Genomic DNA, 16,282 nt, shown 5'->3' on the forward strand with positions numbered 1-16,282 from the left:
GTCGCCTTTCATGCCACTGAGCTCTCCCCCAAAGGTAGCACAGGCCAATTGGTGGCTCCAGAGAGCCCAGGCTCAATCCCAAAAGCTCCAAGGCTGGCTGCGAGCCCAGTTCACAGCACCCTCAGCTGCCCATGCTCCGGGTCTCACAGGGCAGCTGCAGCCCCTTTGCAGCGTGCAAATGCTCCGGCAGGCAGGGCAGCACAGAACAAGCTTGGGAAGGGATAAGACCACTTGTCTTCGGGGATTTTGCTTCCCTCTGGGCCAGGTCTCCAAGAACACACTGGTATTTTTAAGAGCTCCACTCTGCGAGCACCCCTGTGTGAAGACACTGCCAGCATGGTCAATTAGACTCTGCTCTTTAATATACTACTTCCTCCAACGTTGCAATCCCCAACCTCGAACATGATACAGCACTGCTTTAAAAAGTTATTTACACACATCCCAGCATCACCCCCCTTGTCATCCCAACGAGCAAGGCCTCGACTGGCGCCAAGAACCAACCAAGGGAAGTCTCTTGCGGCCTTTCTAGCGGAATGGCAGCAATGACAGAGGGTAACATAGCTACTGCGGTGGTTTCGGTCACATCTCTGATGAAATAACAGCATGGAGATGAGAGACGGCATTAATCTATCTCCCCAGCCAGGGCTAGAAGCGCTTCATCTGGCGGCGTTCTTGTCGGCGTTGCTTCTTCTCGTTTGGTTCCTGACTGGCAGGCGAAGAGTCAGCTGTAAACCAGGGCCCCAGGATGTTCACCCACAGGAGGTAGAGAGCGCGCCCCGGAGCCTGCAAAACACGTGTGGCACAAACTCGGTCACTTTGGGGACAGCTCTGGCAGGGGTGATGCAATGGCCTGGAGGGCTGGTCCTACCGAGGAAGCCTAAGGAGCTGGAATATGTTTACAGGCTGGATCAGGGGCATCACAGAATGCACGGAAATCAAAGGCAGTGGCAGGTGTCCAAAATAAATGGCCTGATTTTGTATGGTTTAGGAACTTGCATCTGTATACAGCACTTCGGCTTCATATATGGAAATCTCAGCATCAGGTCTGAATTACCCAGAAAGATCCAACCGCCCAGACGTTCTGCCTCTCCCTCCTTCAGAAAACACACCCACATTTCTCTAAATGAAAACAAATGTGATCTGAATGATTTCCGGGGGATAGTCAAGAGTTCAGGCTGCCCTCTGCCAGGCCAGCTAGAAAGGAGCTTGTGAGTTAGGACTGAAACAAGGTAACTTTCTATGCTCCCAAGATTGCCTTATATACCTTTGTGGGATATACTCAAAGCAACTGTGGGATTTTTTTAAATGGAGATTTTTTGTCCTTCTGCAAAAGCAGTTTTAGCTGGAGACACATGACAAATGTCCCTGGAGTAGAAAAGAGTCTGGTGTGTTAAGGGGAAATCAAAGCCTACAGCATTTGATCTACCAAGCGCCACAGTATCCAGCAGTTCCCAGCCTCAGTTTGTGCCGGTGAATGACTGAGAAAACCAAACAAGAAGCAGCACAGTCTGTTTGCCGCTCACAAAAAGGCTCTATGTACAAAGATGGCTTTGATCTGCCTCATGTTTCTTGTTGCCCTTTCACAGGACCAGAGAAAAAGGCCAAAGCCAGCCTGGTTTTTGCGTGGTTGACTCACAGGGATCAGGACTTCTTTCCCTTGTACAGCCTCATTATTAACAAGATTTGACAGGGAGATTAAAAAATTTATCAGCAAACAGTTCTGGGCTGAAACAGGACGCCATGAAATGAAATAGATAAAGTTCTCAGCTCTGAAGACAGGGAAAGACAAGGACAACGTAGAGCAATGAAGAAAACCGCAGGAGCTTACCAAGAGCCAGAAGTACCACACATAGAGCGAGAAGCAGCTCAGCACTTGGACTATAGCTGTCAGCAGGATCACATCCTTGAGGTGCCTGAGGGAAGAAAAGCAAAACATTAACCTTCCATTCTAGCCCCCGAACACACCAGCTCCTCTGCCACCACAGCCCATCTGCACTGCCTCCGGGGAGTGACCCTGCCCGGCCCGACTGAAGGACTGTCCCTGCAGCTATGTTTTGCCACACGCAGTACTCTAGAAGCATCGGAGCAGTAAACAGAAAAAATAAATAAATCTGATGAGTTAAAGAGCTAGGCTCCCTCTGAAAAGGGACATTGAGAAAGCTGAGGAATGCAGGGGGGTGGAAATCAGCAGCAAAACCACCACCCCCGCAGCCCGCAACAGCAGCCAGCACCCCCTGATTTCATACATACTGTGGCATAAAGTATAGCTGCTCATGGCTGGCTGCACTAAAGGGAAGCATGAATCTTCTCTGTGGCATTTCACAGGCTGACAGACACACTCGAGGTCACCAAAGGGCTGGGGTGCTACAAGGACAAGCACACCATCACCTGCAAGCCGAGCTACAGCAACAGACAGCTTCGGCTCCCCCTCCCCTCCCGCTTATCCGACTCCTTCTTCCACGCCAGCCTGAGGCAGAGCTGAGAGCAGCTACAGAGGGGAACAAGCTGCCCACACCTCCACCACCACCCTGGGGGGGGGACCTGACACCCAAGAGAGGTAAACAGGTTTTTCAACACAAGCCACAGGGAGTGCCATGACGGTTAGAAAAATGCCAGCTCCTTCGCTCCCATTAAATCATCATCTGCTGGAGTAAGAAACCCTCAAGTCACATCCAAGAATGAAGTCAAGAAAACAAAGGCAAAGGTAATGAAATAGCTCGTCTAGTTCTCGGCAGCACAGCACAAAGCAAGGTGATGTTAGGTGTTCATCACCAGAAACAACTAGTTCGGGCTGGGACACTGTCATCAACTCAAGATGCTGCAGAATCCAGCAAAGGCTCTATGATGTGATGCTGAGGTTCAGAAATCTCATGCATCACCAGCAGCCCCAGAGGGGTCACAGCAGCGCTCCCACCAAACCCAGCTCTCCCAGGGACCAGCAAGCTCAGCTTTCCTCAACCCCAAAGTAACACACAGCATCTGTTTCAGTTACAGACAGCACAAGGGAAACACCATCAAATCTGCAGCGTTCCAGAAGCAGCTCCAGAACAGCACGTGTTAATCAGCTGTGGCACGCTCAGCTGAGTGGCAGGAAAACATCCACTGCTTTCTGAAAGTAGACCGTTAGCCTAGAGTGGTTCCCTGATCCCCAGAGAGGTAATTTAGAGCACTTCACCTGAGAAACGGAGGGGCACCAAGTGTTTGTTAACACTTTGTGTTCACATATCAATGGGGTTAAACTAATGAAACTTGCACTCTCACGGCTGAGGGCTCTGCACAGGCTCAGGTACAAAGGTACAGGGTAAGGATGGGAACTTCAGCTGTGCAGGTTTTGCTTTTACAGCTCTGCCTTCAAGCTGCGCTGTGTTTTGCACAGCCTGTGCCTCAGACAAGCATCAATTAATTTTGATGTGTCATAAAACTCACCCCAAGGGCGTATTGCTGAGGCAAAAAAACCTCGGAGGCCTGGTACCAAGGGAAGTACTATGTCTGCAAGTGGGCTGCAGCGGCACTACAACTGCGCCTGACACCTTTTCACAGCAGGTAACAGGATCCTTCTGCTAACTCCTGTCAGTCATTTCCCCCGAGAGCACCAACACACACATGCATGGGGCAGTTATTGGGGCACCCGCTCTGCCTCGGTGCCTTACACATCTCCCAGAGGCATCTCCCACAACTAGGACGATACCTCAGATGACATCAAACTTCTGTGTTTTCCTTACTCAACTGTCCCATGTTGTGTTTCACAAAAAAGGTTTCCAAAATATTTTATGCTTCTACTCAGGAGAGCCAAAACAGTGTAAAACGGGAGAAAAACCCTCGGCTGACCAGCAGGAAAAAGAAGTCACTATAGGATGAACAGGGTGTAAAGCACCTGGCTCACAAATCACGCTAGAAATAATTTCGTCTCTTCCCAGCTACCTCATCCCTCGGCTGAGTCTCTTACACTGCACACCTGAGTCACTCTGGCTGCAGGTAGCAAATTTACTACTTCACTAACAAACACACAAGATGAGAGAGCTCATCCTGTGCAGACAGCAGGTTCTGTGCTGCACAAGTTGGTCTACTGGCTGATAACATCCCCGGGCATCTGCTGGCTACAGAAATAAAATTTGTAAAAAAAAAAAAAAAAATATATAAATCAATACGTGGCCCTTCCCACACAAGAATGCTTGGCACAATGCAGAGGGCTCTGCCAGAAACAAAGCCCCACTGTGTTTCTTCAAAAGCCTGGCAGCAAGTGAAAGATGGTGATAAACCTTAAACTGTTGGCCAAGGGCATCGGAAGGAAAGGGCCAACTACCCCAGGTACCTCATTGAGCGCATGCTGAAGAACCCCAGCAAAAGCTGGACCAACTAAGGGAGGCTGAGGGCAGGGAGGACAGAGAGCAAAGCGTGACCTGTCCACGACTGCCCAGCAGTTTTCTGTAACTAGTTTGAGGCTCGCTGTTGGAAAAGACATAAACCTAGAAGATATTTCTGTTGTTTTGGTACTGTTGTCGCCTTATTTTATTTAACAGTGCTTTGCAGGAATTATTGTTGTGTGCTCCTTGACCGAGGAAAAGAGAGTTACAGCAGCACCAACAACACTGGACAGGCAAACACTTGGCGCTGTCTGCAGACAGACAGACAGACATGAGGAATGCACAAGCACAAGGAGCAGAAAAGGCTGAGGAGGTGAGAGGAGCTGCCTAAGACAGAGGGGATGTTTTTAGTGCATTGAACAGTTCAAGACGTGGCCAGTCTGCAGCCAGGATGGGGTAACTGGCAGTGCACGCCCTTCTGCTCTGTCAAGCACTGCCTGCAGTGCTGGTTTAAAAAGAAAATACATCTCTCTGCATGTGGCAGAAGCACACACAGGGTCAGTGCTGTCTCTTCGCTGAAAGACAGCTGTAAGCTGCTCCAGACAAACTGTTTGGGATCTCCTACCTGTGTACCTCAGCCCTAAGGAGTGACCGTCCCAGGCTGACATACCCACACAGCAGCTCGCGACTGGTGCACGCCAGGCCAAGCATTCAGGTAACGAGGACAGTTTAGGTACATTCTCGGAAAAAACAGCTACAGGCTTCCAGCTCCTCTTGTGCCTGTGCCAGTGGGCAAGCGGAGGTGGGAGCTGAGGCCTGGCCTTCTCCCTCGGGGCCTCTCCTGGCTCTGCGTGCACGCTCAGGCAGCAGGTCCTGCTCACCTGGACTCGTGCGGGTGTGGACACTCACTCTGCCATCCCCTGCTCCATATTCAGGTCAATTCCCCCGTCAGCAAGGCTGCCATCTTCCGCAAAAGACGGCTTTGCCATGGAGTTCATGGAGCGGTAGCTGGTGCCGTAGACCACCGAGCTGAAGACGAATGCTAGCTGCAACAAGAAAACGGCTGTCAGCCACAAAAGCCACGACCCCCGGGACAGGGAGACAGGGGCCTGGTGGCCTCGCCCGTCGCGGCAACCAGGAAAGGAGCCGGCTTTCCGCCGGGCCAGGCCCATCCCCAGGCCCCCCTCACCGGGGCCCTGCCCGCAGCGGCAGCCGGCCGGGCGCTCACCCACGTCCAGGCGGAGGCGGCGGGGTAGAAGATCACCAGGTTCACCATGGCATAGAGAGCCTGCGGAGAGAGCACGGCACGGCTGTCGGCCCGGTGCTCGGCCCTCCCCACCGGCCCCATGCCCCACCGGGGCCCTCCCCGGCCGCACTCACGGAGGCCCCCAGGATGATGCGGAGGTAGAAACGCAGCGTCTCCCGGTTCTCCTCGAAGATCTGCTTCTTGCCCTTGGTACCCGCCTTCCCCTTGGGCTGCGGAGCCAAGAGAGGCGGTCAGCGGCCTCGCTCGCTCGCCCGCCCGCCCGCCCAGCCCCGGGCCCCCGGCCCCCGGCCCCCAGCCCCCCAGCCCCTCCACTCACCGCCATGGCCGCGCCGGCTCCACGCTCCGCTTCCGGCCCACACCGGAAGTCACCCTCCCCCGGAAGTGGCGGGGCCGCGCCTGATACCTGGCCGCCAGGGCCTACCTCGGGGAGGGAAGGAAGGTCTCAGTCCCCGCAGGTCTCCCCTCCCCTGCCCTCTGCTGCGGGAGGGGTTCCCGCGGTTCCCGGCCCCAGGGGACCCTGAGGCCTTTTCCTTGGCCCCACAGTGCAGCCCGTGGGTTTGGGGTGCCCATCCCTGCCCTCCAGCCCCTTGTCCCACCTGTGCCCATCACCTCCCCTTGGCTCTTAGGAGAAGGTTACCTGCAGCACCCCACCCGTGGCAGGGTCCTGCACAGCCATCAAAAGCCTGACCTGAAGCCGAGTGAGCCGCGTTGCTCTCGCCTCAGTAGCTCCACCGGCTCCTGGGAGGTGGTTCGGGGCGTGGGGCAAGAGCTGGGGCTGCAGACAGAGCCTGCCTTCCCCAGCCTCATCTTTCCTTGTGACAGCCTCTTTACAGCCAAGACACTGCTCTCCGAGCTTCAAGCCTAAGGTACAGGCCCGCCTGCAGGAGCTGAGCCCATCCAACCTGTTACCAGGACCACCTGCAGTGCTCCTAAGCCTTCCTAGGCTGGAAACAGCCTTAGCTGTAGCCCCATGGCCACCCTCCTCAGAGGTGACTAGACTCCGTGCCTGCTCTTCAAGAACAGGAACAAAATCTTCCTGCTGGCCATCCTCCAGGCTTCTTCACGCTCTGTGCCGCAGCTCCCACAGTGCCACAGCACCGTCCCAGTTTTTGCCTGCTTTGGCCCTTTTTTGCCCTGCAGTCAGCCTGACGCCTTCCCCAAGCTTTTGGAAAGGACACAGCCCCGAGTTCTCCACAAGTGGTTTATTGTCCCAGTACATGGGAGGCAGAGGCACAGTCGGAGCCCCGGCGACCTGCGGCTGCAGTTGTTACCGCAACACCCCTGGGAGAAGCTGTAGGCACGAGGAGGTGGGGGCACTGGGGTGGGAGCCGTGGGGGCCGGGGAGGAGGTAGCTTGTCGTCGTGCAGTAGTGCAGCAACATGGCTGAAGTGTGCAAGTACCCGCCTGGGGCGGGGGAAGGCACCAGGATTGGCACAAGCGTTGGGCAGCAAGGGCAGACCAGGGGTCTCCTCCTCACACCAGGCACGGCAGCAGCAAGCCCCTGCCCAGCTGAAATGGTGCTGAGAGAGCGGGGGCTTGGACCCTGAACACCCCCCCCCCCCGCCTTCCGGGAGTGGGAGCACAGAGGACTCTGCAGAAAAATGTTTCAGTGCGGCACGGGCTGGGCAGGCACACCGTGCTCTGGAGATGCCATCTGCTCGCCAAACCGAGTGGAAAGGGGTGTTTTATCCTTTTTTTAACCACTTTCTTGTCAAGAAAGGATCCCCTATGCTGACAGGGAGAGCCAGGCAGTGCGGATTGGTACCTTTGTAGTGCTGCCCCTCCCCTCCAGCTGTCCCAGGGCTGCCTGTACCTTTATTCCTGCCCGTATCCTTGCCCTCTCTGCCCAAAGCCTGGCTGCGGTGCGGGGGGCTCAGCCCCACCACAGAGGGGTTTGGCTGTCTGGAAAGTATTTTGTCTTGCCTGCCCATGGCAGGGGAGCAAAGCAACTGGCTCACCCCCCCTTGAACAGGAGCCTGACGCTCGGTGGCTCAGCCCCGTGCTCTCGCAGGAGGGCAGGACACAGGCAAGGAAGGGTGGGCTGTTTGCCCCGGGATGGGCAAGGTGCAGGCAGCACAAGCCCGAGCCCCCAGCCAGCACCTGGGGGCAGGAGATGGAGGACAGAGCCTGGAGGAAGGGGTTTGATTTTGGGGGGTGTTGGGGGAGGATGGGGCACAGGGAGGAACTCACTGCTCTGCGTGGCTGAAGTCGTAGCAGAAGTTTAAGTTGCTGGGGGGCTTTGGGACAGGAGGGGGTGTGTCGGGAATGCTGATGTTCTCCAGGTCCAGGAGCCGCAGCTTGAGCTCCATGGACAGCAGGACGTCGAGGTCCGTCTGCATTCGCTCGCTTGTCATCTCCTTGCCCAGGAGCACGTTCAGCCCATCCGTCCAGAGGCAGAACTGGGGAAACAGAGCACGAGTGACTCTGGCACCAGCCGGGGGCAGCCGGAGAGCCCACCTCTCCCCCCACTGCGGCTCCCACCGCAGGGAAGCCCAGGAGGCTGGGCTGGGGGGGGGGCTGGGAGGGCACACACAACTCCCTTCCCCGCCCGCTGTCCCCTGGCAAGGACATCTGGCCACAGCGTGCCTCCCCAGCGGGCCCTCGGAGCTCACCTCGTACCGGGTGGGGGCAATGAAGTTGAGGCAGTATTCCTCCACGTCATACACGATGGAGAAGGCCAGCTCCAGGACGTCCTGCAGGGACGGCGCAGGGATTAGCCAGCTTCTCGGCTGGACTCTTCCCAGCCCCGGTGGGGTTCAGAGCAGGAGCTGCCTCCCAGCCGCCTCCTCTGCGCCCCGGGAGACCTAAAAGGTCTCAAGCCACTTGAAAAACCTGCCGCCATCCATGAAACCACCCAACCTGCCACCATCTACCCACCACCGAAAACCATCGGCAGTTAGGGAGGGGAGCGTGCTGGGGCCCCTGCATAAGACAGGGTGGGAGATGCTGACCTTGTTCTGCTTCCCGGAGCTCTTCTCCTTTGTGTGCGGACACTCCTTCCCCATGAGCAGCATCTTCATGTCTGCCACAGGAACTGGGGCAAGCAGAGGAGCTGTGAGTGCCCGCTCTCCTCTCCTCTCCCCCAGGTCCCCGGCACTCAGAGGCCAACAGAGCCCGAGCATGGGGGCTCACAACCATCTGCAACTCAGGGGCTGGGGGGCTCAAGCCGCTCTGCAGCACCCTTTGGAGAGCCAGCCCGCCCCAGCCTGAACTCCCACAGCTCCCAGTCCCACACTACCAGCGGGCACTGGGCCAGGCACACGGGCAATTCCAACCTTAAGACATCCCCAGCACGTCACAGTGGGGGTGGGCAGACGGCTCCCCTCCCTCCTTCCCACCTTCTTTTTCTCCATCACCTACTTTTGTCTGGCAGGCTTTCGATGGGGGGAGAGTCCACCCCCTCCTCCACGTCCCCATAGTGCAGCACCTTGTGGTTGGGTGACAGGCGGCAGTACCAGAGCTTGTCTGCGGCAGAAGGGCTGTTGGGAAATGCTCAGCCTCCCCCCCACTGAGGTCCCCATCCCCGGGTAGACGGAGCTGTTCCCTCATCAGCACACCCCACTTTTGGTCCCACCCCGTGGGTTAGCCCACACCAGCTGTCCAGAGAGCCAGGCACGCTACTCCCCACAGATTAACTGCGACTTCTTCCCAGTGGCAGGGGACATGGGGACAAGCCTGTGCCCCCCTCCTGAGTCCCCCGCCCAGGAGCAGAGGGCTGGCACTCACCCTGCCTGCGGCGACTGCTGATCTTGCGGAAGAGGGTGCCCTCGCAGAGGTGCAGCAGGCGCTGCTGTCGGATCAGTTCCAGGAGCTCCGGCTTCAGCCTCTCACGCAACTCCCTGGGGCGAAAGCCAGCAGAAGAGGAGCACGGCCACTTCAACTGGTGCTCGCTGACCTCCCCAGCCCCACGGTGTTTCCCCCACCACCACGGCCCCCCATCACAGCTCCGGCTCCCTGCCCGCAGCCCACTCACAGCACGGGCACAGCCAGCGTCTCCTCCTGGTGCAGCCGCTCCGTCTGCCGCAGCTTCAGGATCTCGCTGTAGTTCAACGCGTTCACTCTAGTCTTGAATAGCTCCAGGGAGGTGGGCTTGAGGGACAGGGTCCTGGTGATCTGCTCCCGCACCACCTGCAGCACCTGCGGGGCCCAGGACATCACCCCTAGTCTGGTGACGCTCCCCAGAGCCTCTGAATTTGTGCACAGCCTGTGGCCCCAGCGTCCCTTCGCACCTTGTCAAAGTCCTCCTGGGTAGCGCGCATCTCCTTCCAGGTCTTGTTCACCAGCTGGATGCAGATGCAGAAGAGCTCTTCAAAGAAATGATCCTGCCCGAAGAACATAGGGTAAAAGGCCTGAGCCGTCTCCGAGCCTGCAGTGAGAAGGACAAATGATGCCAGACTCCCCAGTTTTTCCAGGGGATTTCAGTGTCCAGGAGAACCAGGACATTTCCCAGCCCTCCCTCCCCTTCCCCTGCTGTCGGCCACGCCAGAGCCTGGAGGCCCCACGTACGCAGAGCCCTGCCCTGGCAGCTTGTCCCCACTCCTGCCAGCTGGCAGGCAGCAGGGCAGGGAGATGGACAAGCTGGAGCACACACATACACGGCTCTCCAACGTGCAGGATCTCGCAGAGGATCAGGGTGAGCTGGATGCTGCTTCGAGCGAAAGGGCATTCATGTTTGTCTTCCCGGCTGCTGTTCTCGAGGACAAACTGGAGGAGAGGGCCATTGCCTCGTGTTACGCAGACCATGGAGTTGGAGGGCTCCCCAAACGGTGGGGCTCAGACATCCCACACTCCTCCTGAACTTCCTAGTCAAGCTGTCCCCCCAGGTTAAGCCATCCCCAACAGAAGTAGTTAGCTCTCCCCAAAAACCAGCCCCAGCCTCTTCCTTCCCCTGCTGCAGTGTGGGAGCTGATCACAGGCAAAGCAGGTGGGAACGTGGCTAATGCCCTGCAGCCACTGGCTGGTTTTGCCCAAGTTGCTCTGGTCTGCTCAGATGTGAACGAGGCCTGGAAATCAAGCTGTGAGCAAAACACTAAAAATTATGGGGACCCTTCAGTGCCACCGGCCTCAAATGGCTGCTTCTACCAACAGGGAGGACTTGGCTCCATCTGAAGAGGCGCACCAGTAGGACACCTGCCCCAAAAGGACATCCTCGCCTGGGTTTGGCTGAGGACAGGTCACAGGGAAAGGAAAAGAAGATGGAGATCCATCAGCACCTCTCTGCCAGGGAGTTCTCCGGGAGAGTGCACGCACCCTGCTATAGGCGTTGGGGGTGTGCCTGGAGAAATACACCATGTTGTCGAGGGCGAGCAGTCCTGGCGGGGCACGGCGGAGGTCCTCCGCTGGGTTGCTGTTGTTCTAGGAGGACAAAAAAGGATGCACTTTTTCAGCTGCTGCTTTCTTGTCCAAGCAGCAGAGTCCTCCCAAAGCAGCACGGGGTTTGCCTTTTGAGTCCCAGCAGCTCTGCAGCACTTGCTGTTTGGGAGTATCAAGGGAGCAGAAGGGAGGTACTGCGTGGTGGCCCAGCAGCATCAACAGGGACACCAGGCTTAGGGGAGCCATCAGAAGGTGCTGCCGAGGCCGGCTGGTGGAGCAAGCATGGGGCTTGCAGCAGGAGACGCACCATGAAGCCCAGCTTGCGGAACTCCTTGGCGCACAGGGATCGCCGGCGCTCGGTGCTGAAGTTGCTGCCAGGTGCCTCGCTCTCTGACTCAAAGGCAGTTTGGCGCAGCGACTGGAGGAGCTCCCGCTGTTCCTGGAGGGAGAGTGGAGAGGAGGGGATGCTGGTGAGCCCCACACAAGCAGGTTCTCCCAGGACAAACTGAAATTTTGAAATCAAATGTGCTGGGTTCACCCAAAGGTGAACCTTCACCCGTCTCTACTTCTACAGGTGGAAGAGACCAGGACCAGACTCGCAAGGAGAGCACTCCCAGACCTGTGAGTAGGGATCCATGGAGGTCCTCATGCGACGCTCACACAGGTTGAGGCTGACAGACTGCAGCACGTACAGATAATGGGCCATCTCATCCCCCAGTGGCTCGGAGCTGTGGATGATGTTCTACAGGAGACTGCGAGTGAGAAGGTTCCCCCAGGCTGCTGCTCCCAGTTCCTCCAAACCCAGGGCCCAACAGCAGCCAACGCCCAACAGGTCCTGCTGCTCAAAGAGGCATGAGGAAGCAGGCAGTTCCCCTCAGGGTTGGGTGAGAGCTGGGTGCACTGAACTGCAGGCAGCCGGGGGTGCAACCCTGGGCATGTGGGTGCCAGTGAGGCAGCACCCACAGGAGGCATCAAGGAAGGGATGCGGGGCACGCAGGCAACCCAGCCAGGCACCGTCACCAAAGGCTGGGGCTGAGGGGACAGGGGCTGGGGAGGAACGACAGAGGACGAAGCACAGAGCAGACCCTTGACGAACCCAGCTCCTCACCTTGTGGATAAACTGCCTGATGTTCTTCTCCCTCAGGTAGTCCATCATGTCCTAGGAAGGGAAGTGGTTGTGAGACATTCTCCAGCTCCACACACCACTCACCCAAAAAAGCCTGTGTTCCCTTTGCAGCCCGCCATCCCCACTGAGCTTGGCTTGGGGCCACAGGCAGGGTGGGGACAGAAAGGAACAGGCAGTCTCAGGAGTGACACCAGTGAGCAGGAGACCTGCCCCCAGCTTCCACTGCCCTAGCCCACACCGGGGGGGCTCAAACAGATCCTGCCCCACCAGGCTGCCAGGACAGGTTGTGTCAGTCAAGAAGAAGCAGAGTGAGGAGGCTGACTTTAAACATCTCCAGGCACCTCTCACAGCCCCAGCATCCCAGAGAACACAAACACTGCAGTGGAGGACCCAGCTGCCCAAGATCCTGTCATGGGGAGCCCAGCCATGATGGCCCAGACGTGCCAGGTGCTGGGTCTGGGCCATCACGGTCACTGCGCCGCCACCAGCCGTGCTACTTCTCCTGTCATTTGAGATCTTGCATCCCCCCAAAAAACTACTCCAAGGGGTGTGAGACAGCAGAGGCCTCTTGTCAGAGTACCCCGTGACAGGAGCACTGTGGTGCTTGGATCTGCAATGCCCATCACCCTGCCATCAGCCGGTCCTGCCTACTGCCTGCAGGGAGAGAACAGCCCCTTACCCGCCGCTCAGCATCAGTCGCAGCCAGCAGCAGCGCAATGAGCAGGGCCATCGCCTTCAGCTGCAGCTGGGCATTTGTCCTGCAGAAGGAGGAGAAGGAAGATGGGGAGAGTCACCAGCTTTGAGGATGGTCTTGCCTTCCCCAAGGCAGAGTCCTCTCCCCACTTCACTGCTGGACCCCACTGCATGGAGCTGGAGGACCCAGAGAGGCCAGAGCCATGAGTGAGCAGCTGCTGACAGCAGGGCCAGGGGTGAGATAGTACCCGCAGCTGTGCCTGCAGGGCACCCATGGATGGATCAGATATTGCTCTGCACACACCCACGGGTGCAGCATTTTGGAGCTGCAGGAGAACCTAGGGTGAAGAGCAGACTCCTGTCTGGCAGGAGCCCTGGGCATGAGCCTCTCCATTTTCAAGAAAGAAAAACCTCCAAACTGAAGAGATGCAGTGGTATGAGGAAGATGAGGGAACGAAGAACCCGCCTTAGCTGAGGGATTTAACAAACTCCATTTGTTCATTACAGTACCACCACCCCAAGTTGTAAGGAACATACTATTGCTCCTAAATACACCGGGGAAAGGGAAGGAAGAGCCAACACCAGAAAAAATGCCGGTCAGCTAAAGAACCAAGATATTGGAATGAAACAGGCCATGAATGAACACATGAAGGAATCTGACCTGGAAACAGGATGGTTTCCAGGATAGTCCACCCCTCCCCCAGCATCAGGGACAGGACAGGCTGATCTCCCACAAGTTGTTTAGGAAGGCATAATACAATCTTGTGCCAGGGATAGTCAGCAAGACCCAGAGAAATCCCCCCCATCGCCTCATCCCCACCAGCCTTGGGATGTGGGCGAACGGTGCTCCGGCCTCTCCACTTACACCTGCAAGTGGGTGAGAAGACGATCCAGTGTCACTTCTTTTTTAACTAGCTCAAAGAGGAGGCGACTGGTAGGCACCATGTTCTCCAAGATAGACAAGGAGAGCTGCTGCACAGATGCATCCACCGCGTTCATATTGACATAACTCACTATCTACGAGACACAATGGATGGTTATCCGTCAACAGTAGGCTGAGCCTGGGTGACAAGGGCAACAAGGAATTCCAAGGGCACGGGCTGCGGAGACTGCAGAAGGTGCTTACCTTCTTGATGAAGGCTGCACTAAGAGTCTCCCAGGAAACAAAATCATGCTCCATCAGCTCCATGAAGGCCTTCAGGGTGTGAGCTAGCATCTCCCCTGTACTGGAGGGACAGATAAGCAAACGCAGTGAGAATGGCTGCAGATACCCCACAGTCACCACCGTAAGACAGGAGTACAGTTGCACATTGGTGGGTACGTTAGAAATAGCTAAAGAAGCAGAGAGCAGTGAGCAGAAGAAGAAAGGAAAAAGAGACTGTTGGGTAAGAAATCAGACCCTCACTTAGTCATCCCAGGAAGTTGAAGCAGGGAAGTTCAACAGTTTGTGGAAAGCTGCATTACCACAGTACAAAGATCACTGCAGACAAGCCCTCAGGAAAGCCAAGCCACCCCAAATCCCTCTCTTTACTTCCAAGAAACACATGCTGTGTGGTTTTAGGCTCCACATCCTCTGTGAGATAGGAGCTCAGAGGAGATGCACCATCACATCCTGAAAAAGTTGAGTAGGCAGTAGTATTTGGCAACCGAGGTTTTCTCGAGCTGCCTGCAGATCTCTTGCAACTAAAACCTCAGGGCAGAGGGATTATTTGGGGTGGCAGGAATGAGCAGCAGCAGAAGCTAGGCTTATCACAGGAGGTTTCCTGGTAGCAAAACCCATGAGGCTGCAGGTGACCCAGCCAGCGAAGGCATGGGAGGTTCAAGTCTGGGCACATTCATGAGGAGTCAAGACCACAGACCCATGGGGACCTTCCCCTGGCTGCTAGTGTGGGGAGACACAGCCACATACCTGCAGGTAAGGCGCCTGCAGAGCCAAGTGCCCCGCCACCAGCGCTGCCCTTCATGCCGCAGCACAGGGATCAACAAGCCAGGAACACGAACAGAGTCCATGCCAACGCCCAGCTGAGAGCTCACGCAGCATTAGCAAGGGAGAAGAAAAGTCAAGAACTGCAAAGGAAGTCCTCTCCTGATACTCACTCATTCCCTTCTTCCACAATATAGAAGATTTGTTTCAAGCCATTCCTGTTGATGAACTCCTGAGCGAAGGTAACGTCTTGGGAGAGGCTTGCAAGCTTCTTCAGTGAGTCAGTCTTCACATCCGCGTTGTTGCTCTGGATCCCGCTGTACAACCGCTCTGCTTCTTGGTCCTACCAGGAAGGAAAGAATCAAGCCAAAGGGGCTCATCGAAAGACAGCGGGAAGCTTGCAGAAGGCTGGAAGAGCTTAAGCACAAGTTTTGGAAGGAGGCTCAGGCTAGAGCAGCCCCAGTGAGGAGCTGGACCGAGAGACAAAGCCACCAGAGCAGAGACCAGGAGGAGCTGAGGAAGGAGGTCAAGCTGGTGCGACACTAAGAACGCTTGATGAGTTGGCCCACGCGTCCAAAAGCATCTCGAGATGACTTAGTTTCTCTTCAAACTCCCCCGAGCTCTGCCGAGGGAGAATGAAGGTTGAGACAGGTCTCCTCCCCGCGTTATTTCTGCTGCGTCTGAGGCACCAAGAGGAGCCGTCACGAGCCAGAAGTCACGGAGCGAGGCGGCGGCAAACGCCTTGGAGCACCGCATCGCCCCATTGCCGGGGGACATCCCACCAGAGCAAGCGGCGGAGAAGGAGACAGGGGGACGGAGGGATGTACCGGGGAGGTGGTCAGCCGTAAAATGCTCCCGTTCTTAATCTCCCCGCGGTTCTGCAAGGAGAAAGGAACCAGTGAGCCGGCGAGCGCCACACCGGCAGCTCCGGGGGGAGGTCGGGGGGCACCTCACCGACTCGGTGATGTAGGTCTGCCGCCCGTCCACGTACTGCAGGGCGTAGCGCTCGGCGTTGGGCAGGCTCCACCTGCGGCAACGGGTGGCCGGTCACAGCGCCGTACGGCTAGCGCCGGTGGCCGCCGGGCCAGGCAGCAGCCCGGTGGCGGGCTGTCACGACCCGGTGGCGGGTGGCGGGTGCGGTACTCACGCGTCGCAGACGTCCTTGAGCACCGAGGCGAGGGGCTTGGTCTGCAAGCGAGAGGGCGGCCATGAGCTGGACTGCGGGGTCCGGGGAAGGTTTGGGGGGTGCCGGGCGGTACCTGCTGGAGCTCGATGAGCTGCGGGATGGCTCCCACCATCTGGATGGCGATCTTCACCACGTCCTTGGGCGGCGGCATGGCTCCCGCGGCGGCACCGTCACCGCTCGACGCGGCTCCCCGCCCCGCCGCGCCGCAGTTCCGGGTCGCCGCCGCCGCCGCCTCCCCGCCTCCCGGAGGGCCCCCGCCGCCGGCCCCGAGGCCCTGCCGCCGCCGGCCTCGATGGCGGTGCCGGACGCAGCCCCGAGCAGGCCCGGCCCCCTCACCTGAGCTGACGCGGGTTCGGCGGGACCCACCTCCCGCCGGGAAAGGGCCCGGCCCCGAGGGGGACGGCCGGCACCCCGCTTTTCGGGGGCACCCCCTCCGTCCGGGCTCAGCCGAGGGGAGGCACCAGCTGCG

At 57.6% G+C, this 16,282-nt stretch overlaps 2 protein-coding genes across 14 annotated transcripts; both read right to left on the reverse strand.

Annotated features, from left to right (window-relative positions):
- Positions 1-340: 340 nt before the first annotated feature.
- TMEM208 (transmembrane protein 208) lies at positions 341-5,973 on the reverse strand. Of its 2 annotated transcripts, none has more exons than XM_030026747.2 (6): positions 5,888-5,973; positions 5,685-5,780; positions 5,533-5,592; positions 5,214-5,350; positions 1,829-1,913; positions 341-783 (listed from the first exon to the last, which is right to left on the reverse strand). In XM_030026747.2, exons 1-6 carry the CDS (start codon positions 5,891-5,893, stop codon positions 646-648), a joined length of 522 nt encoding a protein of 173 aa, XP_029882607.1. In that variant the 5' UTR covers positions 5,894-5,973; the 3' UTR covers positions 341-645. The 2 variants fall into 2 exon arrangements, with proteins under 2 accessions (XP_029882607.1, XP_029882606.1); XM_030026746.2 differs by having other exon boundaries at positions 5,494-5,592.
- Positions 5,901-16,270, reverse strand: ELMO3 (engulfment and cell motility 3). Of its 12 annotated transcripts, none has more exons than XM_030026735.2 (21): positions 15,887-16,270; positions 15,775-15,815; positions 15,582-15,654; positions 15,455-15,505; positions 14,801-14,970; positions 13,830-13,929; positions 13,569-13,720; positions 12,690-12,768; positions 11,993-12,043; positions 11,504-11,626; positions 11,192-11,323; positions 10,822-10,926; positions 10,167-10,275; positions 9,801-9,937; positions 9,545-9,708; positions 9,298-9,410; positions 8,932-9,036; positions 8,523-8,605; positions 8,184-8,264; positions 7,762-7,970; positions 5,901-5,988 (listed from the first exon to the last, which is right to left on the reverse strand). In XM_030026735.2, exons 1-21 carry the CDS (start codon positions 15,962-15,964, stop codon positions 5,937-5,939), a joined length of 2,208 nt encoding a protein of 735 aa, XP_029882595.1. In that variant the 5' UTR covers positions 15,965-16,270; the 3' UTR covers positions 5,901-5,936. The 12 variants fall into 12 exon arrangements, 11 of the variants coding, with proteins under 11 accessions (XP_029882595.1, XP_040982201.1, XP_040982200.1 ...); XM_041126267.1 differs by having other exon boundaries at positions 15,891-15,965; XM_041126265.1 differs by having other exon boundaries at positions 5,974-5,992; positions 15,887-16,071.
- Between the last annotated feature and the right edge of the window lie 12 nt (positions 16,271-16,282).

This window comes from Aquila chrysaetos, chromosome 9 (assembly GCF_900496995.4).
Source record: "Aquila chrysaetos chrysaetos chromosome 9, bAquChr1.4, whole genome shotgun sequence".
NCBI lineage: Eukaryota > Metazoa > Chordata > Aves > Accipitriformes > Accipitridae > Aquila > Aquila chrysaetos.